This window comes from Varroa jacobsoni, unplaced genomic scaffold (assembly GCF_002532875.2).
Source record: "Varroa jacobsoni isolate VJ856 unplaced genomic scaffold, vjacob_1.0 scaffold_781, whole genome shotgun sequence".
In the NCBI taxonomy this organism is placed as follows: domain Eukaryota; kingdom Metazoa; phylum Arthropoda; class Arachnida; order Mesostigmata; family Varroidae; genus Varroa; species Varroa jacobsoni.
The window spans coordinates 357482-381104 of NW_019213683.1; the positions used below are offsets into that span (position 1 = coordinate 357482).

The 23623-nt window shown below is 41.0% G+C and overlaps 1 protein-coding gene across 3 annotated transcripts in view; it reads right to left on the minus strand.

Moving 5' to 3' along the window:
* The window catches only part of LOC111263677 (dual specificity calcium/calmodulin-dependent 3',5'-cyclic nucleotide phosphodiesterase 1A), a 285107-nt gene that overhangs the window by 199617 nt on the left and 61867 nt on the right, over nucleotides 1-23623 (minus strand). For all 3 annotated transcript variants that reach the window (XM_086969741.1, XM_086969739.1, XM_086969742.1), the window contains exon 3: nucleotides 17508-18451. In XM_086969741.1, coding sequence (XP_086825867.1) covers nucleotides 17508-17740 — 233 coding nt within the window. In that variant the 5' untranslated portion in view covers nucleotides 17741-18451. The remainder of the gene's footprint in view (nucleotides 1-17507; nucleotides 18452-23623) is intronic.

Consider the following 23623-nt stretch of genomic DNA (forward strand, 5'->3'; position numbering starts at 1 on the left):
ATACCGTTTTAGGTATGATAAAATTGTTCTGCTCGTCTAGTGAGATATTACCAAACCAAAATCGTCTTTTGCTACGCCAATGCTTGCCAGTAATTAATTGCAGCTAAAACAAATCCGTTTAATGGCTCACTAGTGGTAGAGCAGAAGTCTTAGTTGTTCATGTATAACAGAACGATCTGCAAAAAAAAAAATAATTTCATAAATATGGCGTATAGACCGGCAATTTTTTGAAATTTTGAAAAAGGGTACGCAGCATCTTCTTTACATCTCCTTGGCCCATTTATTTTAACAAATACTCTTCAGTATCCGATTTCTGCATTCAGATAGTTGCATCAGTAAATGAAATCAAACAGCGAGATTGACAGTTTATAAAGTTAGCTTTTTATTACGTCCTGGATTTCGCGCACAAATAAATTTTGCTACTGTGATATTTGTAAACCAATACGAGCATTATTTCCACTAGTTCGGGAACCAGCCTTATGCGCAAGTATAAACATCTACGCTGCAGAAAAGAGGGAGAGTCCTCGTTGCGTGGTTTTTAACAGAACCTAACCCTTTTGAAACCAGGCTAGCAGATTTAAAAATTCGAAGATATTCATACGATAGATAAATAAAAAGTCACTAAGTCCTACAATATTTGTCTAGAGATCAGCGTGGACTGGTTTGAGTCTATGGTCCAAAAAGAGATGGAATTTCAACACAAGTCATTTCATTTTCATGACGGCAGCGAAAGCTCCCCTCAGAACGTAAGCCATGGAGGTTATCATCTCAAGAGGCGCCACTCCTACGTACCAATTACGCAGTTGTTTCTAATGTAAATTTTTACATTGCAGTTTTCTTTTGGATCTTGAATCTTTGTTTCTTATACGTACATATTCCTTTACAAGCCCTGCAAGGATAAGTGCGGTTTATGTCTATGGCGTTCCGGCGCTACTGGCAAAATCTTAGTTTACGTTGACACGCTAACTATGTAGGCCAAAATTAGCTGGTCGCTGAACGATGATCATTCAATGGTATCATCCTGCTAATCGCTGCCACAACAAACATGCATTAAAATCACAAGTTACTACTCTATTGATGGCAAGTCAGGTCAACTGTTTACGCCGTTGGTAATTATCGTTCAGCTCCATCGAAGTGGTCATTAAAAATCTGCCAACACAACGATCGTCTAAAGCTGGCCTTGTCCTGCCAGGATAAGCAGGGGCCCAATTCAGTTACCAGCTACTACTACTACTACTTTTATTCTCTTTTGTTGCCCGATCCTCGGACGGCTCGGACGAAACTATAGTTAACAATAATAGCAATTACACTCTTATTAACAATAGGGGCAACACAGAGAATCATTATATGTGTATTATGTGCATAACAATAACAAATTAATTAACAATAATAGCAGATACAATAGCAACTATACCTTCAATAACAATAGCGAAAACTTCCAGAAAACACAGAACGTAAAGTAAAAGCTCAGAACACGTATTGGGAGTAGCGGTCCTAGTCCCAATGAAAAGCCGATCTCAAGTCTCTTTTTGCACTTTCGTAGTTTACGAATTCCCTTGGAGCCATTTAATAATGTTTCGCGAAAAATCGATCCCTGCGGCGACGGCTACAGAATTCTACGAGCGTCATGTGTACGCTCGTTTCCGGATATCCTCGACAAATTGCAAAAGCCAGTGCATAACCGTAGAACCAGGCATATAAACACAATAGAATTCTTCATTTTAGTGCTATGTGCGCTGTCGACATATCGGTCAACTAAATCGCGGTGGGCCTAAAGCGTTCCGTACGCAGGCTTGTTGAGACTTCAAGTTGCTAGGCGCTTTATTGGTGAATTTTACCTGTGGTAAAATTCACCAATAGGGTGAAAAGACAGATAAAGCATCAATCGGACGTGGATACATCAGAAACATGTAGAGACACACACACACACACACAAGAGACATCGAGCTTGGCAATATCAATGGGCACGACCTGTACAAGCCCAACTAATTGTTTTGTTGCTCGAATGTGCAAATATGATATGTAATATATTTATTTCAACACTTTCTGTTAGGTAACAATAATAAGATTGAAGCATATTATAATCATATGTGAATAATTATTTCATGAACGTGATAACGTAAAATAGCAATAATTTCCGTAATTATATTGCCAGACCTGTTGGACAACGTTGGATATTAGACTGGATCTAGGAACTCTTACGTTTACCTGCACTTTTGTACAAATTGAGAGATTCAACAAATCAACGTGAAGTTTCTACACAGAGGAATCGTAGCGATTTCACCTTCAAAATATTTGAAAATATCCAAAAGCTAAGTTTACAACAATCACACTGAAACTGGGTAGTCACCCCTTATGAAAGTTCCAAAATCAACGACTTGTTATGCAACCCTCAATCGGCTTCACTTTGGCGGTCACGTCGCGGCGATACTGGTCACACGCGATGATGACGCGGGTCGGCCAGGCGGTCGAAGTTGGTGTGATGATTACTAAACTGTAATACTGATAATAATAGACCTGGCCGTGTTCGAAAATGGAGCTCCCGCTAAGACAAACGCATTTTTTTTACTATTTCTGTCACGATCGCTATAGTAACAGTGGTTTTGCTCTTTTTTGCAACAGATTCCTTTTCTGTACCTTTGCTCTAGGGGGTGTTTTAGGTGTCTGCACCTTTTCTTCGTTTTCCGTGCATACGAAGCAAAGCAAACGGATCGCAGCCCAGTGTACAGTAGTTTGCCTTACGCCAAAGGGGACACAGCTGTGCGAGCCGAGACTGCAGTGCTCACCCGTTTGAACTTTGCGCGCCAATGTTTTTCTAGACCTATCTCATGGAGTAAGTGTGCGCGAGCGAACTCAAACGGCGATGGCCAAGCAGAAGTTCGGACAAAAACCCTAGCCGAAACACCAGCATCTTTAGCAATCTGTTGTTACATAGTTTATGTGCACCAAGCTTTTAGAACGTTCTGTTGCCGTCCGTATTGTTGTTGTGCTTTAACCTGTTGACGCAAATAAAAGAGCAAAGTAGGAAAAAGCTGGCTAGCCAAAACTGGCTTGTGCTAAGCCCCGCTATAAAATTGGCCGAATATCTTTAGTGTGTGAAGGTGCTGGGGTATCCTCTCTGTGTTAGCTACTGGGACGCCTGGGTTAGATGTATGAAGAAAACGATTCGTACGAGAGGAAAAAGTCATAATTAAGGCTTGGCCCAAAAAATCCATATACATGTTGAAAACGAGTTTCACTAATCGAAAATGAACCCGATGTCTTTTACTGGTGTTTTTATGACTCCGACGATATGACCTTGCGATACCATTTCGCACGAACACTGTGTCTCGGTAGGCAGGCTTTTGTATGATACACAAATAACAGAAGGCTTTTTGGCTATACCATATTGTTAATTACGTGTTGCTAACCGACGTGGCCTTCCTGATTCGGTTAATATTTAGACAATATAGATCTGACGCTTGCTGTCGCATGGACCGTTTAAACGAAAAGGTTCTTGCTGTGGCATCATATGCTCATGCTCACCCAAAGCTTTAGGTCGTTCCTTGCCGTAGTGGGCTGCTACAGAATCACTACATTAAACACGTGAGCCAACGTTGAAGTCTCACTAAGTCCTATGATATTCCGTCGGATGACGTGTTTTTTCATTTTCTCCCTCAGTACCTGGTTAATTTTTTTTACCTTCCTCGGCATCATTATTCTCATGATCGTACTTCAAACTTTCAAGGTCAGTACCCCTGACGTCGCGTCGGCAACGAGCACGAAGTCGTTAGCGTTTTTCACACTTTTCCCTCTTCAGTTCTCGCTGTTTTTTCTGGAAACGTCACCGTTTATTTTACTACACCGTAATTTTCGTCGCAATTCGCTAGACCAGTTGAACACCTTTAGCCCCTTCAGTGCAGAGCGCAAAACAGCTATATTATACGACCTACTAATGATGACTATAGCAATTACAATGATAAGAACGGTAGTAGCAACAATTCAACTGCTACTTGCTGATGGTTAGATTGAAACGGAGTACAGCTCATTACGGTCCTCCTGGTTTTCCTCGGCTTAATTAAACTTTTCCTAGAACGCCGGAACTAGCAAGGAAAATCGCAATGAGGGCAATGCGACGCGGCGACCATCAAGTTCCATTTTCGCATCTAGGGAAACGACAAGTGGCGATAATAACAGGCGCTGGCATGTTGCATCACGTCCGTGACAGTTCATGACGTAGCATTTGGCATTTACTTCCACTTTTCCTTCTTGGGGGGGGGGCGGGGGGAGAAGAGCCTCACTTCTTCGCCACAAAAGGGCGAAAGCATCAGACCGTCCTCTGCCTGCTGACTGGCCGGCCCCCAACTATGCAGAAGTCAGTCGCTTCCACCTGCCCCAGCTCGCCACCTGGGGGCTATAATTCCAATAGTTTTGTTCGTAGCTTGCCAAGTCGGTTTTCGTTCCCGGGAGAGGTAGCAAAATACATCGTCTGTTTCTCTCTCTCTTTCTCTAGCGAGAAAAGAAATGCATCAAGTATGGCACTGGTCAGAAAGGCGGGGAACTCTCCCGGGACGCAATCTTATCGACATCATCGTCGTTGCACTCAAAGAGCGTGTGAAACCCGGCTTAGTGAGTGTTTTTTGGTAGAACCAGAGCCAGGCTGGATGGGGTATGAAGCTGGGTCAAAGAACGGGCCGAAGTGCATAGACTTTTATCCGTGACCGTACGATCAACAAAGGAAGGATGGAATGGCATTTCCGACGCTAAATAAATCGAGAGAGCACCGAAAGCATAGGAAATAGCGCCGTAACCATAGGAGTAGACGCTAACGAGGTCCCTTTTCACTTTCGCCATTTCTCATTTAAATGGTTGAATCCTATGTCGTTTGGTTAAATTATGTTGCGGCAGAATTACAGATGCACTGCAGGAGTTAGCTTGCGATAGCCATAACAACAGCAGTCCTTAAAAAGTCGACTTCGTCGAACATAGACAGAGTGAAGATGAGCTTATTAGCAAGTGTCTTATTATGCGCTGAAATGACAGAGCGCGTACGAGAGCCGCGTATTTTTTTTTCTGTGGTGTTCGTTATTGTTGACGTCACTTCTGTATGAAGATATCCGAAATAAACTGAAAAATTGTAAAAGTGTATGGGGCGGTTTTCCATCCTCTAGTCTCTAGTATGTCTATTAGTTTTTTGAGAAATTTCATTCTCTGTCCACCCGTACTAGTATAGTACATGATAAGTGTTTATTAATTGTTGTCAATAACATCAGAAGGACATATGGAGGCCACGCAGTTACGAGGCCAAGCACACGCACCTCGTAGCTTTCTGTAGTGACTTCGTTCAACCAAAAGGTTTCGGAACCAAAAAACCCTGAACCAAGCCCGACAGAGGATAGGCCAGGGAAAAGCTTCGCTTTATTGTTTATGTGACGTATTAAAACGCTAAGAACTACGCATCAGTCTTTTTACGGGGTAATAAAAAGAAGTACGTTTACTCCGCTTAATAAATCATTCAGCCTTGAATAAAAAGCGTATTCTGAATAGTCTGTTTCGTCCATAAAATTTCTGTATGCGTTACGCTGGACTTGACTGTTACGGCTGCGACCTTTGCTATGGCGAAGCTGCAGTTCGTTATAAACAACTGTAACAGATTACATCAGATTTCTTCCATTTTGTACGACAGAACGAAGCTGTCCAGTATCATTTTAAACCGAAGATATGGTAAGACTATGTTGCAAGGTGAGACTGAACTACACCGATAGATTAAGTCTTCTAATAAGTCAAATGTATATAAACGTGCTATCAGCAAATGTACTACCGTAAACTACGTTTGTACGAATGGACAAATTCGTATAAAAGTGGCAAAGTCTGTGACGAGAAAGAGAATCGCACGTTCGCTTCCAGAAACGTTTGACACTTACCTCTAACACTGCATTAATTAAAATCATTGCTTGCTTAGAGCTCACAAGGCAACATCTATGTTCATAAAGTTAATTATCCCCTTTTTGTACAGTAGATCCAGCACTTAGAAGATGATCGTAACTTTAAACGTGTACACCAACTTACTGAAGTACACTGAGGTGTACTTGTGACCCGTTTCATTTTTATTCGTTTTATACCTTGCGTTATATTTTCTATACAGTCAAATACAAACGAGCGTGTTGCTTGCAATTTTCACCGGAATCTGATCTGTAAAAAGTAATGATCTCTACAAGTTCCTCTACTGAGCGAACACATTCACGTGCCGCACTTTTGCTATAACTCATTAACTTCTATACTAACGTCCAACAATAAAATTACTCGAAAACTGCCAACAGGTCAAAGCAAAGTTGGCCAGTAAATTCAACAGGTACTATTCAAAAAGCTTCGCGTCTTTCGATCTATTATACTTGCGCATCTAGTTACTTATCCACCTTCTGAGCCCTTTGGCGCCGCAAAGATCACGCGTCTACAGATAGTTATAGCTACTGCTTCTTCTAGCCAGTTGCCAGCAGAATATACAAGCTACGAGCCAGTGCTATGGCGAGCTGCTTCAATTGCTGGTATTCATATTGTCGTCTATGTACATGGCTGTAATTGTCATAAGAGCAGCAGCTATGGAGAGACAACAGGAATCTAACAATATTCACTTGTCCATGCGTCCGCCTGTATGTATGCGCATCAATCTGCATCTTCAACGGAACATGCACTATCGTCTCTGCCCTAACTGTATAATAGGGTAATATAAAGCGCAGCCTAGATAAAGGAAAAGTCTGTGGCTCTATGCCGTTACATAGCAACTATTGTCCAACTGAACAATAGTAAGACTTTCTGAAGACGCGAGGCGAGTCCGTCAAAAGTAGCGGACACAGCGTTGGCCGACACAGGCTAAAACAAATGGTCGCAGAGTAAGCCGTGTCTGACAATCGATCATAAACACAGCGAGGCGACCACATTCGACTTGAGGTCGTTATTTAGTTAGCAGCCGTGTCTATTTTTACTCGAGACAGCTCTTCGTTGATTTTTTTCACTCAGTTACAATGGCCAAGCCACGAGCAACTGTCTTCATAAACCCCATCTACTACTAACTCTACTTATCTCACCATTTTCATGGAAACGTTCATTGATCCAGGGTCATTGAACGAGAGGTGACCGGCTGCGATGTTACCCCCTGGATACGAATGGCCGCTGTCATGCCTAGTAATGGTGCGGAAAATGATCGAAGTCCAAAATAAGGACAAGTGTTATGAGGATTAAGAGGCATGGGGTTATAGACGCTGAAACAGTTCACAATCGAAACCGCTGCGTACAGGCCAAAAATAGAGACTGCCCTTGTAGAAGGAACAAAATTTTGGGTTGTTTTTTTTCGAAGACACAGTTCAATATAACCATAAATTTGTACGTCTGTATGTACCGGAGAAAGTTCGTACGAGAGAATAGCTTGCGCTGCGTTCAAGACGATATAATTTCAAAAATGAAAATCATCATTGCAATAACAGAAGTGGCTTCGTCACTTCTTCAGTGTCATTCCGCTATGCTACTGGCGTAAGTGACACCGTTTTCAGTCATGCCAGCCCTTTTCAGCATTCTAATTTAGGCGTTTCTTAGACTGGCCCTTCTTCCCGTGAACAAATACTTCATTATCGCAGCATTGCAAACGTTTCGAATGCTTAATAAACTTCCTCGAAGGAAAACATCTAGAGAAACAGGCATCACTGGACGTATATATATAGCGGCCGTCACGCTCGAAGGATTAGTATATTTTCCTACGGCTAGTACGTAGAATATGTGCACATCTGCTAACTACAGCTGAACAAATATCATTACTTTTTAAAGGTAGACCTTTTGTACAGGTCGTTACTGGCATGACCTACGAATTGCTAATGTTCAGCTCAAGGACATGCCGACACAAATACAAGAACAAAGAAAATGGATCAACTGTGATTTATATTATTTCTAGCTGCTTTCAAAAATCATTTGAGGCCACAATTCTATCTCTATTAAACGTTTAAGTAACTATGTTAGACCTTACTGGTTGAATTCTCAAGTGGGTTACAGCCTAACAACTGTTGACAAAGCTTTTGCACAACACCGAACAAAGACTTTCCAGTAATAACATTCGATAGTTTTACGGTAGCGGCATTTCAGAACGCGCACATGACTAGTTGACATTGTCCTATAGCTGCTACGCAACTTATATGTCGGCCTATTTATAGCGTAGAATTGACTCATCACAAATTACAGATATTGATGCAAAACCGACCTATCTGGGAGTGGGAATCTGCTCTTACACGACAAAGTTCCGAACTGCAGACGACGGCTTCAGCGAGCGTAGAAGCAACTTTGAAGGAGTGAACCATTACTTTGTCCACAGTTGTCGGCCTGCCACATAGTTAGGACTAGGCTATTACATACATATTAGTATAATTTAAACATCTATGCGCACCCACGAGTAAATTTGGGATCAAGCGGTGAAATGGCGTTATAGCATTGTATAGATATATGCATGCCTACATTTATATGATTTTGTTACACCATACGATGCAGCCGTGCAGTAAATGTTTTGATTCCGATAAACCGACCGGACAGTGACATGAGCCGGACGTATGATGCACGAAGTTCTGGGACAATCGGATTAAAGATGTGCCCTGGTGGACTTCGTGTACGTCGTTTTTTACATTGAAGACATGTTCAGCATTTGGGATAACACATGCCCTTTAAACATTACGATGCTATTTATTTTCGCTATTACTGTCGCAATACTACGAAAGTCGTTCTACTAAAACGAACGATCCATGCTTATTATGAAAGACGTCAAAATTTGAGCATCAGCCGTGTCCTTACCGGCGCACAGAATGCAAAAACCAACTTACTAAATTGAAGGGATTGCTTATTATTACCGACCAAATCTGATTAGTGTATCTCCAAAATCTGTTGAAGTCCAATAGAAAGAGAAAATATCGTAGCTCGTTTCAATTCGGTGTAAACACGATAGTTATGCAAAGCTTCTAACGCCATTGTCAAATATAAGGATATAGTTCTTGATTGTTAAAGTAAATAATTGCAGAAAGATGCCTCGCCAGGAGCTATTGAAGCCTCAGAAAAGGACTCACAAGAAAGCTCAGGTGAAGCAAATCATTGCGTGGGGAAACACTTCTATTGCTACGTGACTTGTGTACTCGGTGCCATGTTCCCTAGCGTACTGCAGGCTAGTGACTTGAGGTACTTCTTCGCTTTCAATTGAAGTCTTAGGTTTTTCATCCTGTTAATTCCAGCATAACAGGCCAAACTAACTGGCAGCAATAGAAAGGTCCTTTAGACTTAATAATAACGTTAAGAAATCTAGAAAAAAGTGAGCTGTCGATCGACTTTTGATTTAGTTACGACTTAGCCGAACACGGCAGTGATGGCAGAACGGCAACTTCCGTACGGTACGACAAACTGAGAATCCTTGTGAAGGTTATCGATACGAAACTGCTTTTAAAATACTTCAGATAGCAAATTTACGATATAGATTAGTAAACACGCAAAAATGTGCAGATTTTTAAGTATTAAGAAAGTGTTGGCTAATGCGCGCACGCTACGGCTTCCATCAAAATGAATCTTTCGTTGACATTAAAGTCTCTTGCGACGTGGGAAAAGTTTGATAACTTCTGAAACACGCATCGCTAGCATATGAACTTCGGCTGGGAGATACTTAGTCTTCTAAGGACTTGTGAGAAAAAAAAAGCTGCTTGAGTTTAATACCGGAGAAATTAGTTTAAAAGAAAAAATACCCTTTAGCTTGAAAAATTAACGTTTAGTGTTCAAGTTTTTGTTTATTGAAGGTGACAGCGTCGCGTAAATTCATCGAAAATTGGTGAAGACATTAGACAAAGAGGTCTTGAGCGAAAGCACAGTACGTCAATGATTCAAACCTGTTCAAAATGAAGATTAATGTGTTCAAGACCAACGAGATGGTCACCAGACGTCGGGACGCGAAAGACAAAAACGCATTACCGCAATCGAGGTTTTTCACGAAAGAAACGCAAAACTTAAAGTATGAGGGCTTTGTCGGCCGAAATTGGCATTTCACATGTAACGCTTGCAAAATTATGATTTAGATATTGAAAACGTACAATCTAGGTGGAAGATTAATGTAGGTTAGTTGGAAATACGTGCGATACAGTTCACGTGCAATTTTAGGAACTTTGACCAACAAAATAACGTCTGGAGCTTAGGGTCGCTATAGACGAGGCGTATATTCAATCCTCACCGCCGGCCGGAAAAAGGCCAGGCGAGAATGTGGCGTCGCTCTGCAAAGAGCTCAATTGAGTTCAATGGCCATCAGAGGCATTTGCTACTATGAGATAAATACCAAAAATAAAACAACTAACGTTGCTCAAGACTTATGGATCGTTGATATAGCTGTATAATTGCTTGATGAAGACACCAAGCCTTATCCCCATGCTTCAGTTACTCCTATTAATAGAAAATATCTAATACTGACTTGAAATGTCGCGGTGACTGACTAGATTCTAGAGTTTACCTGTCCATTTCATTGTTAACGAACTATTATCATACGACAAGTGTTCTTAGTGGATTCATATATTTTAATAAGCGTTCAAAGTCAAATAAAAGCTTTCCCCTTGTTTGATCCACGTTCGTTTATAGAAGCGACATAAGAGAAAGCTTCTATTACGTGTTTGCTAACTAAAGATCGCTGCCTCTGTTCATTATCGAACCGGGCTCATATCATGCCGCGTGTTCGCTATTTAGATATCGCATCGATCAAGGATTCACTAAATTAAGCCTTGTACAGGTTTTTGTTGCAGGTATGTACAATGTGGAACAGTTAAACCTGGGAAATCTAAAAGCGGGAGACTGCTTCAAATTCAAGTGCGTTTGAAAAGCATATATATATATATATATTAGTAGATAAAATATTTTTCCTTACACGCTTCGCTGCTTCTCGTGTTTATTTGAAAGAATACCTTACAAATTTGATGAAGCTTTTTCCAAATAACTACCCTAATTCTGCTAGGCAATAGGCCACTAACTTTTACAGTTGTAGCTTTCGTGCTAGGTGAGAAATGCAGGTTTCAGCCTCGTTGCATCGAGCTGATAATTGAATAGATTAATATATTTGTTTCTGTGTGGGTGGTATGTATCGCGCAGTGAAACTTGTAATTATCTTTCGGTTAGCGTTTTCAACATTGCTACCTGAAGGCATTATTTCCCACAGCCCTATTTCATCAAATCGCCTTTTCTACTGGGCGGATCAGTATTACCATGCGGGTTATAGTAAACTATTCTCCGCAGAATGTCTCTGGTGTTTCCTGCTGCTGTTTTTCGGATTTCTGAGGTCCAGCCTCACTTATTCCTACTCCGCCGCCGTTAGCCGGTACCTCAGTAAGAAAGTATCGAATGAGTTTGAAGGCGTTTGTCTCTGACGATCTTTATTAACAATCTTTCATGTATTGTAACGAACACTACCTTCAGATCCCAACGCAAAGGGCAAGCTTTTTCCGTACATCCGTCTGTTCCTCACCGTGATTGCGTCCAAGATTACGGTTTTCTGCCGCGAAATTTTAATAACGAATCTAATGTGCCTTGACCCGAATCCGATATAATATTTTCATGTTTATAACAAATAACTTAATCGACTTATTCAACATTCGGTGCCGTATAACTAGAGTACGTGGCTGTCGGATACAATTTTCGTGTGCGTATTTCGCTTTTTTAATTGACGTCCGTTACGCAGAACACCCTCGCACATTTTCCTCCAGACGACAGAGGTCTGCGTAACGCTTACTGAAGCCATCGTTACCAAAAAAAGTAGTAATTTGATTAGTTCGGGATACATACAGAGTTTGTGGTTTTTGACGCTAGACTTCTGATAAAATTGTTTGTCTACTGGCGGTTCTCAAGTGAGCAACCCTCCTCCTAACAATGTCGCAATTCCTGCAATGCAGTATCACTTGCTAGACTGACAAACTATTATAATTCCCCTTCGCTTCTTGCTAATAAATATGTTTCGAATTTTACATCTACGTTAGTATTGCATAAGACGGATGACATTTAAAGCGAAACAGCTTTCCAAGCTTTGAGATTCTTCAGTTTCAGTTAGTAAACGGATTGTTATTGAAACGTCATGCAGACCACTACTTAATGTAGCGTTACGGAGTCATAACACAAGGCCTTCAAATGTGTCCCTATGACAATGTGGCACATTAATTATATATTTTCTTACCCTCATATACCTTCTGGAGGCAGCACGCGAACCCCTCACTGAAAAGATACCTTTTTTGTGATCAAATTCATATTCACTTGGTATCATTCGCCTCTGTGCTTTCGATAAGCTCAAATATTAGCCCGCTATAAAATAATCGTCCGCCAACAGATTGTTACCCTCAGAAAAAATTTTATAGATTTCGTCAAGAATACGTTCGTGGCGTCGTCTGGATCCGATCACGTGATCATGGCCGACATAAGCTATGGTACTAACTACGCTACTACTTCCGCCATAAGTCCAGCCTGCTCACGGGCTCTGTTTTCACACCATATATAAGCTTCGCGTTTACTTTAGGTGCGTTTTTGAAGAAAAGCTGGAAACCAGTGATTGGAATCATTGAGCGACTACCTATACGAAGTTTAACAGAACAACATGGCGGTCGGTATAATTAGCCAATGTGTGTGTATGTATGCACAGTGACTAAATAATAAAAGCTACAAAGAACTGCTATCTATTTGGGAAAACCGTGAGCCAGCTCAATTTTGTTGCCCAGTTTAGTCTACCCCTGCAGAAAAACGTACACGTCTACATTGCGGCCATGGCTTAACTTTGGGTTTTTTCGAACTCGACATTAAAAGTTTTTTGTATTAATGGAAGGGAGAAATTGGCACGTTTCTTCTATAAAATATGCTACATGCATGAATCCCTAAAAATTGTTAAAGGCAAAGCTAAAGAATGATGCATTCTATTTAAAAAAGAGATAACTGCGCTCTATAATTAGCCATAACTCGGGTGACGTAACGACTTTTACGTTATTGACAGCAAGGCTTTGTATTGCGTAGAAACCTCCAAATATAGACATCTCATGAGCACAGCCTTTGTTACCAATAGCAGTGTCTACTGAGATAAGGTTCGTCTCTAGAGAATGAAATAGATAGACCTTTTTTTTTGAATATGGCCGCCGTTGGAAACGTAGAATGGGTATAAAAAAAAAATAGATGAAGCAGCAGTGAGTAAGGGCTCTCCTAGCAACTGCTTCATGCTGCCTCCGACCAACGAGAATGTTATGTCGTGACTTTTATATAAAGAGTATGATCTAATTCAAGTTACTTTTGTTTAACGAAATTATCTCTACAGATAAGCGTAGATGAACAACACTATTAGAAGCAATTCTCATTTAAAAAACGACGGAAATTATAAGCAACATAGAGACGGCCATCTGTTTAGATAGGGTTCCTTCCATACCCCTATATATGGATAGATAAGGTTATATCTTTTCAGAGCAATACGGGACTTCAGATGGGATCTTCAGTTTCACCCTCAACATTACTCCATCAGATTAATACCTGTTATGTTCTCTGCTATGTTGGTCAATATATAGATAGTAAGGATGGCTTTTTCTGGAAGAATCATATTATATGGTCGCCAAAATACTAGGTAAAGATGCTTCCGTGTGAACAACTGATCTTGGCCAAGATTATTATTGAAGGATCAAGAGTAGTAGAAGTTTTTGCAATATGGATTCATTATAAGTTAAAACAAAGTTCGATATGAAGTTGGCTGTTAGGGCAAACGGCGTAACTTATGATCTATAGCGAATAAAAGTTTGATTTTGTATGCGTGTCCAGACTATCCTAAAAGCAGCTTTAACGATTGTCCTGGTTTTTGACCTTGCAGACTGAGCCTGATAAGAAAAAAAGGCTACAAAAAAAAAACTATGTGTCTGGTAAACATCAAGTTTATGCTGAACGTAAAAAAAGCTCTTTCGTAGAATATAAAGTATGTAAACTAGTCTACTTCGCTACTACTATACATGTCAAACGGTATCTACCGTTGGGGCAAAAAAATACGATTTTACCTAGACATCTCCCTGTTTTATTTACTAAAATTGCAGTATCCTTAATTGAGATTGCTCGAACTACTGCATATTGGTATACGATTAAGTTCATAAGCTAAGACTATCACGAGGTATGTTACGGCAAATGCTTCAAAGAACTGGCAAGTAAATCCAGAATGATGAACTGTATTTTCTAATGATTTCATTAATGGGAAAGTAAAATGAAAATCATATAATCTTTTTTAATTCAGATACCTTTATCAACTACGGCTTTTTCCCCAAGGTCGTTCATTCACTAGTCATAAAAGAGCATGGGAAGTTTTATATTTGTTTAGCATCTTTACATATTATTATTTATACGTGAACTAGTCCTCGGAATCGTCGATGTTTAGGTTCAGCCTAGCCGAAAAGCGTCTCACTGGATTTACTTAAGGTTTTTTTTCCAACAAACCTATGGAACAGTACGATAACCATACGAACGGCTTTAGCCTTAATAGTAACACCTTATTTTTGTTCTTAATTTTCCTTGACGTCCCACTGTCCCAATTATTAATGTTTGGTAATAATTTTCGCCCACGCTGAAATTCAAACTGGTCTGGCAGCGTATTGTTTATCTATAGATATTACGGCAACGCATTCAGATACACGCATTAGCCACTCATACCACGTTGCCATCTTCATCGAAGGGTTGCCAACAAGAAAATGGACATGGTTTATGGCAAGCAACGACAACTGGCAGAAGCATGAGACAACTAGGTTGGGTGAGTTTGCCTCGTTCTCTGGAACTTCAATCGGCCTACAACGAAAATTAGTTTCGGTTCAGAAAACGGTATTATTGAATTTATACTCAAGTGGGTTTTTTTTTTCTGTTGCTACACTCCTCTATTAGAATGAGAAGCTACCACTCAGCAACAAATTGCGCAATACCTAATCGCTAAGAGAATTCGCAGCGAAGTAGAGCGTATCGCCGTCTGCAGTGTAACGCACGAGTTTTTTACACAGAACGACCCGGGCCATAAAGCGTTGATGTCGTTTTAGTGCTTCCGCTTGGCGTTCTCACTAGATGGAGTAGAGACAGAAAAAGAAACAATTTCCAATTCAACGAGCGAACTAGGCTCTGTAACTGCAAAAGCAGCTAAACACAAAAGCACGTACACAGAAGTATCCATAGGGTGGTTTAAACCCGACAATTTTAGGACAAAGTCAGTTTTTCGGTTCTGGCCAGCAAGTGAATAGGCAAAGCCATTCGAATATCTTCCTGCAGGGGAGTTTACTGAGCTCAATCGGCAGTTGCTCCTGCAACTTTTCCCTTTGCTATATACAACATTTAATGCAAGCGGCAGTCAAAGCAATCGACCAGCAGGACCATATCGCTTACGCAATTATTAAAAGGTGAAAACTGAAGATATGTAACCCGCAGGTGCCAGGCCTGCTCGAATGTTCAGGATCAACGTTCCCTGCAGGGTATGAGAAAGAGCACATAAAGCAACACATATTTACAACGAAGGACTACCAGGCATCCCAATAAAGATGGCAGAAACAGCGACAGTACGCGTAGCGGGAGTAGTAACGGCGATAAGACAATGTGATCGCCGGTACGTATTAAGGCGGCTCGCAGGCATAGTTCATGAATGAAACGTTAAACTGTTGTCTTTTTGTCATTGAGTGCCTATAGGTCTACCAGACCGAAGATGAAAGGATCTCACATAGGAATAATAGATATTCAAACCCACACTGGATCTTCGTTCTAATACACAATTACTTTTAATAACTATAAACACCCAGGCTTAACTGTTCATTTGTACCTTTCTAACAAGCATCAACTTTATATTGAGCAGTGAGCACTGCCCTACTACTTTTCCAGTGAAATCTAATCCGAGGTCGAACTTGCTCTGAATTAAGGATAAATTTAGTTCGTGCATTTTGATACTTCTTGTACCATTTTGCTTATCTCGTCACGATGACCCTTATGGTCAATGAGGCTATGCTGTGTCAACCCGTTTCATTGCTATCTATTCCATTGTATGAGTTCAGTAATCGTTTTAGCTTGGTGTTCCGTCATTTTTTTGACAAAACGATGCTTTTATTAGCTTACTACTTTGCAGCGATCAGCCCATTCACCTCTATCGCAGCCGTCCCGTTAATAACGTAATTATTCCACAGTCTCGAAAGGGCACTTCGACGCCCCTTCGACGCCCGACGCTTTAAAAGCCCTGGCTTGTGAAGGTACAAATTTTAGTAAATACTAGAGCCCTTTAGTGGGAAAATACCGTATTCGACTTTATGGCAAAAACGGATACGATTGATCTATTTAGAAGATTTACTTCTTTTGTTTTCGAGAGCAGTTATTTTTACCTAGTTTACGTTCGGGTTTACAGCATAAATCGCATTTTCCCACACTTAATACGGTCCCCTTAAGCCCCCCGATCTGCAAGAAAAATTATCGCAGTTCGTTAAAGCCATTTTTGAACTGGTACGTCCATATTTACACAGCACATGTACGTGCAAACTCCTGTTCGATTAGGAGTGCAGCGCCGTGATAATAAGTCAAGCCGTTGAACTTTTTGCTAAGAAACGTAACGCAGTAGTGCTTATTGCACAGATGTATCCTCTATCCACTCTGAGATTGGATGATACTGCTAGAGTCATTTGGACTTGGGCCTATAGGACATTTACAGCGTACTAAACCTGATAAATTCTGTTCGAAATACAAACCTATAATTCTCTGTCATCTCTGTCATTTCTATATACATTTTTACTAAGTTAAGAATTCAAACATTATCCCTATTCCAGAGATCGGTGTAACCGAATAGAATTGCCAGCTACTCCAATCGAAAGTACGACTCTGACAAAACGATCAGTATCCACCTGCGTACGCGAAATCCTTTCACAGTAAATGTCTTAAGCCGCAAGAGAAACAAGTCCATAATGTTACGAATTTTAACCCATATGAACTTTCTCATTTCTTGCTTGTACCTCTGAGTTTGTTTCCATTTTTTATTAAACTTCTAAAAGTGTGAACAGTTATCTATAGCAAAACATTTGAAAAGTCAAGCAGCTTTCAAAAAGGTAGAGCGAAGTGCTAGAGAGCAGTTATTTAGAAAGTTGACGAAACTTTATGAGATACCTTACCTTTTAAACACTTGATTTGATGCTTAAATGTAAGGCAGGTAGTTTAATGTTTTGGCGATTTAAGGTAACGTGTTTGCTTATCAAACTAGAAGAATATGTAGTGTGCTCTAGGTGCGAAAGAAGGCCTAGATACACTTTGTCTCATACTGGAAGAGGCCAGCCCTTTAGCGGAATGTTTAAAGCGCAAGTATCGCATAAACTACGAACTCGAACCATTTATTTTAGATAGTTCAACTTCTTCAGACGTCCTAAGATTGCAGTAACTTGTCCAACACTTTGAACATTCAATGTATAGATCAACATATGGTCGTCTATACAACTCGTTCTGATTAGTCGTTAAGGATAGAAATAAATAGCACTCACTTTTTATTCTTCGGTTGCTTCTTCACGTTGGTCTGTTGTTTCGAGCTGTTGTTAGATGCGTTGGAAAAATTGCTAGTCGCCTGCTGACGATCTCCTACGGCCCTTATGCCGGCTGCATCTTCCGGGCCTTCCCAAGCGAGGTCGGCTCTGCGCTCGCCGACGAGGTCTCCGCGCCGCTTCCGCACCCGAATAGGCGTTGATTGTTGGTGACCGTGGCAGATGACCGCGCCCATACCGCTCTCGCAGAGATTCTGCCTTTTTTTGCGTTAACCGGAGCCGTATCTGCCAGGTCTACTGACGGTGCAGTTGTTAACGCAGTGGCACCCTAGCGTCAAGAGGTCACTCGTCGATAGCGGGCAAGCAGGGCATGGCAGAATAATGACGGTCGTACAGCGCGTCGCATTGGAAGAGCAAAGCGAGGCGATGGCTGAACTTATGCAATTGTACCCTTAATGAACAGTTATCGTCATCGGTCATTCAACGTCAATCGGGCTACACGCTACTTTTTGGCACCGGCTTTATCCTTCCGGAAGAGCTTCTAATTTTGCGATTCCATCTTATCTTGATACAACACTTTGTCGTCGCAAAAATAACGACGTCTCCGTTTCTCTTTGGATTGATCGTCAGAATCACCGCACAGTCCGCTTAGCTGATGGCTGATATTTATACTGCTGTTGTCTCGTTTCTGGCCCTTATTCTGCTGATTTATGGCATCGTAAAAAGGAGAGCCACTTCGCAGCTACGAAGTTGGACCTGGAATTTTGTGGCTTTTGCCTCACAGATACTGCACGGGTATGTTGAATTGGTGCGTGAATTCGCGCTATTGGCGACGCAGAAACCGTCGCGATTCAGACAAGAGTCAGGAGCTGCGCGCAGAAGCTGATGCCAGCCACACTGGTAGGCTGTACAGTCGCTTAATATTTATTCCAGATGAAGACACTGAACTGTAATAGTGTAACAATAAAAGAAATAACATTTAGAAGACGAATAGCTAGGAAAGGCCCAACGTATTTCTAAGCACTAAGCATATCAAGTGTAGCAAACCTGTACGTATAAGCTTCCAAAGGATATATTGATGGCTGCAGGTAGTTTAACTAGTATAGTTACTATGCTAGTTATACTACTTATTACTATTCAATCCTATACTAGGCTAAGCTCATGTATAGGATTGAATTCGTTGACTTGGGAGAAAATTTTTGAACAACGTCATTAAAGTTCGGGCGACTACCTATAACGTATTGCTTAGAAAAGAATTCTGTAGTTTATAAGAAAAAAAAATTGATACAGAGAGCTTTAGCACGTATAAGTCTACCTTAGTCTTCTTTCTACAAAAGAGCTTTTTCTTCCTGGAAAAAACGTTTGGTTGCCTAATGCTATTAGTGAATTTGCTTCGAGTATATTCAGTTTTCATCACTTTGAATAGGCTTACACTGTTATTATGCCTATGGACGCCTTTCGCCGAAAGTTGCCAAAAAGAAAAATGCAACCATTTAGATAATATAGGAGTCTATTCAGGGTAGGAATGTCGGCCTATGATGCTCTGACGAAGAGAACGAAAACTAATATTAAAAAGACAAATCCGTATTTCGAGCCTAAGCCGATTATCCTGCATCGTTCTTCGTACAGAAGATACTTATGAAAAATCGGCTGTACTTGAGACTGACTACGTTAGTGAATCGTTCCAACTCATCCGAAAGTGACAATAGATTTTAAGACACTTTGTGGCTACATTTTCATTTGAAGTTTTTTCGCCTGTACCATTAGCTACCTAATTTCTATGGTTGCGGTTATATTTACAGGTTAATAACTGACAATTAAAAAAAAAAACAAAACTGTACTTTCCTACTTTCGTGGACTTTGCTGTGTAAATATTTTGTTTCGTTTTTCTATAGCTTCATTTCCTGTCTCGAACATTCAAAAAGCTTGACTCCAACACACTAACTTGGTTCCGTTTGACCGTGTGTCCTATAAGTTGGATGCTTAATACACGTCGGATAGGAACGATGGCAGTCGCATTTACGTCACGGGCGGTCTCCGCCGTGCTCCCGTCGTTAGCACTTTTTGCAGTCTTGAACTTTCCTTGTGTGAAAACAATCGTTGTAACTGGGGCCCGGGAGCTATTCGTCGGTTAGATATGGAAACGGGGTGAAGATAGTTGGGTAGAAATAGGGCTTATAGCGAAAAAATAAGTCAGTACAAAGACTGGCAGGTTCGTGGTAGCCTCAGGGGACCGCTCATCAGTGCCCGAGTTCCCTGCCGTTCCTGTACTCAGAGCTGCGCTTTGCAGAACGCTTCTTTAGCCAGCAGCGTCCGTTACATCTTAAACAGGACGCAAAGCACGGAAACCTGCCGAACTACCGTTGTTTAATGAAAATTCTAAGCAAGCAGCAACAGCGAGAAATTCCGGTCAGGTCAAGGCTATGGCCGAGACGCGGTGGGGGGACATGCTAAGACAGCATTGCACTGGCGTATGGTGTAACACATGGCTGCACGACCCCTGTTAGCTTTGAAGTGCAGTGTCTGGACGGAGGCGTCAACAGAACTGGACGAACACTTGCTTATTGCAAGGGTAATCACAGTACACCAATCTTGTACCACTTTCTCAGATTGAGAGAACCACAAATGCGTCTGATCGGCTACTCTCAACAAGCGAAACATATCCGCGTCTTAAACTTGTTCTTAGACTTGGGTCGTAACCGTTCTGTGACCTGATGCAGCATTCTAACCAACACACATCAAAACATGCTACACACAGAAAGAGTCGCTGTTGTAGAGAGCACTCAATGGCGGATACAATAGTGTACAGGATAATACGGTATCTTGCAGGGTATAAAAAGTCGTATCACTGAATTGTGTTTTGCTCGAACGCACAATTATGTACAAACCGATAAGCCGAGATCTTTTTTGGCTTGCTGAGAAGCTATCTGCGCTTGTCGTTTAACGCTACACGCTTTGGATTGAAATAATATTAGAGCTAGGTCTGAACCTAAGCCCAAAATTATGGGGTACAGAGTTCAGTGGGTGGGGACAGCAGTAAAGTCTAGTGTGTGCAGAAAGCAACCTCCCAAAGAATCCTCGGCAGTAATATTCAATAATGCAGCTTATGGCATTTTAATTCTAAGTTCGTCATTGGAAAAATCGTATTGTAGAGCTTTATAATGACATGTATAGTGGCCTTGTAAGCAGGCGCTTTCATCTCGATATACAAAACACCACCACATCATGTAATAGCTCGATGCGAAAATTTTACTTCGTGCCTCATTCATGCGTTACGAAAAATGTTTCCCTTTCTCGATCGGTCCTTCGATCAAATATCTAGCCATCACATGTGACATACAGCGGTGGAACGCGGAAAAGATAGCTTCCTGTTTGATTTAACGCATGATGCACTGAGCGAAGATTTCTGAAACGCCTTTTCAATGGTTCTTTACGGGAACATAACATATTTTTCTTAATGTCGTCGATTAAACAGCAATAACTTTGTAGCGTTTCAATATGTAGGAGCAAATATGTTTTCAACGAATGTTGAATTTGCATGGTGGTTCGTTATGTTAGCGTTGCTATTGAAACTGCTCCTTCGTTCTACTAACAACAAACCTGCCTGCACGCAAAATTATGGAAATCATTTTCTTGTAGTAATTGCTCTATAAATAAACGGGCCTTACAAATAACCTTTGAGTATTGAAGTTCTTTGGGAATTTCAGAAGCACATTTGGATGTCGGAATAATAATGAAAGGGTCCTTAATTGTTCATTTTGCGAATCTAATGTTACTTGGTACGTAATGATAGCAACATTTAATTTATCGATTCTTTGTCTGTTTTTCTATAAATTCTTCGAAATGATGCCGTTCACTATTGATGTTTTCTAAATTACGCAGCTTGTGACAGCATCCATCCATGTGGGTGCTCAATCAATGCATACATTTTAATGCTTGTCAGGAGACAAGCCGTATTTTGCAGTAAGCCTGAGTGTGGTGTAAGGTACGATTCCTTCACAATTGTTTTTTAGTGAGCCAGATCTGTTACTCTACACTGTAGTAAAATAAGCTTTAGTTCCTAACATAAATTGTGTATCTGAGCATGGCAAAGGAAACGGAAGGTCGGAACACCTAAGGTTCAATACGCAGGTGCTGTTTCCGGGCTGATCAGCTCCTTGTTTTACAGGCATCCCATCAAATCAGCACGACACGAACCGTGTATCGATGCCCGTGCTCGACCCCGGACCACCGCAACATGTTCCTAAGCTTAGAAAGCGAATACTTTACTTTACCCACGATGCCTTCAACCATCTACGATATTGTCTGTATCATAATAATAGGTATATAGGCAAACTATAATAGTTATGTTAGTGCTTTCGCTTGACTAGCGTGTCTTCGTATCTTGTACTAAATGTCAAAGTATTGGAGTTTTCCATCTAATAGGTACCCATGCTCATCTCCCTCGTAAATTCCCCTACGCTGCTCGACGGCGACACCGGAAGATAGTAGCATTTGTGTGAGTAGGCCAAGCCTCAACTAGAGCTCCGCCTAAACAGCATTTCAGGACTCGATACGACTCCGTCGAAAACGAGACTGATTACAAATGAACCGATCCAGTGAACTTTCTAAGATACAAAAACACGCGTCGTCGCAATGAAAACTTCCAAAGTGCAGGCTATGAGAACGGCTTCGGAACTAAAAAACAGGCTAACCGCTAAAGGGCGGCAGCGAAGGGGAACGTACGTGGAAAGCGTTAAAGGGCTGTTAACGTCGATAATCATTCTTAGTGGTTCGCCTATTTGCAACAAGCTTTTAAGCGTGTTGCCTGTACGGAGGGCAACAAGTGCGGACTAAAGGGAACGCTTCAACAAGTTAAACTAAGGGTATCATGGGGTAGTTGCTAGCAACAAAGTACAACAATCAGTGTGCTTCACGTCTTCAATGATCATTGTAGTAATACTGTAATGATGATAATAAAAGCCAGTGTTTGTTTTCGTACTCTTTAATATTATCAAACACGCATGATAATAGACCCGTAGTTCTGTCAAATGGTTGCACAAAGCTCTTCACAAGTCCCGTTTGGTGGGGGGCGCTACCCTACCTAGCAGATCATATACGTAGTATAACCAATATGAAACCTAGAGGAAAGGTCTGCTTTTTGTGCAACGACGGTCCCATAAAGATAAAACTACGCCATCATTTGCTGCTGATGGTGCTTGCTTGCCATGCAAAATGAATAGTCTCGTATAGTTTAGCGGTTCTATATACAGAGAGTATGAATTTATGCATGGAAGTGAGGTTAGAACTACTACGAGTAGCCATATATAAGCAATAGTCAGTGTCCATATGCCGTACAGGTAATGAAATGGTATACATCATGAATGGATTAAGGTACCAACTGCATGTTGTCTGCCACTAAACGATATATATATACACCTAGAGATTATGTCCAGGTTGCTACGCGTACAACATTTACAGGAAGCGAAATATCCTGTATAAAATTTTATCGCTGTCTCTATATATAATAGAAGACTGGCAACTGGTGTTTTGATGAATTATGCAGTATGGCTACGTAATTCAACTAATACATGAAGCATCCCGCTTCATGTGATTATCGCGTTATAGGCGCACAGAAGTTCGCAATGTTTTCTTCAAGGTTTGTTTTGTTAGTTCACTTTAAAACACTTCGTAACCGCAGTACTACGTCGATGAAAGAAGTGACCTGTGATATCAAATGCGCTCACATAAAAGTACAATCATATGATTGACTTTTTTTTTACAAAGCAACAGACATGACTAACACATATAAGTATCATATGCAGGCGTTATATAAACAATCAACACATAAAATGTTCACGTCCCCATGAAGATTCACATGGCACATATGTAAATGAAGATCGAGGGTTATAATAAGCCCTTGAGCAAGAATGTTTTACACAAAGAGGTCTGCTGGGGGGTGATAAATTTGCTTAGGGAACGAGATTTGCATTTCTTGCCATTATTCCGTCTCGTTGAGTATTGGGATAGGAATAGGAAAATCGTGGATTAACTAGAGGCAACCATTTTTTTGCCAGGGATTGGAAAATGGTGGGTTACTGAAAAAGCCGCAGTTGGATCGCAACAGCCTCCAACGCCAA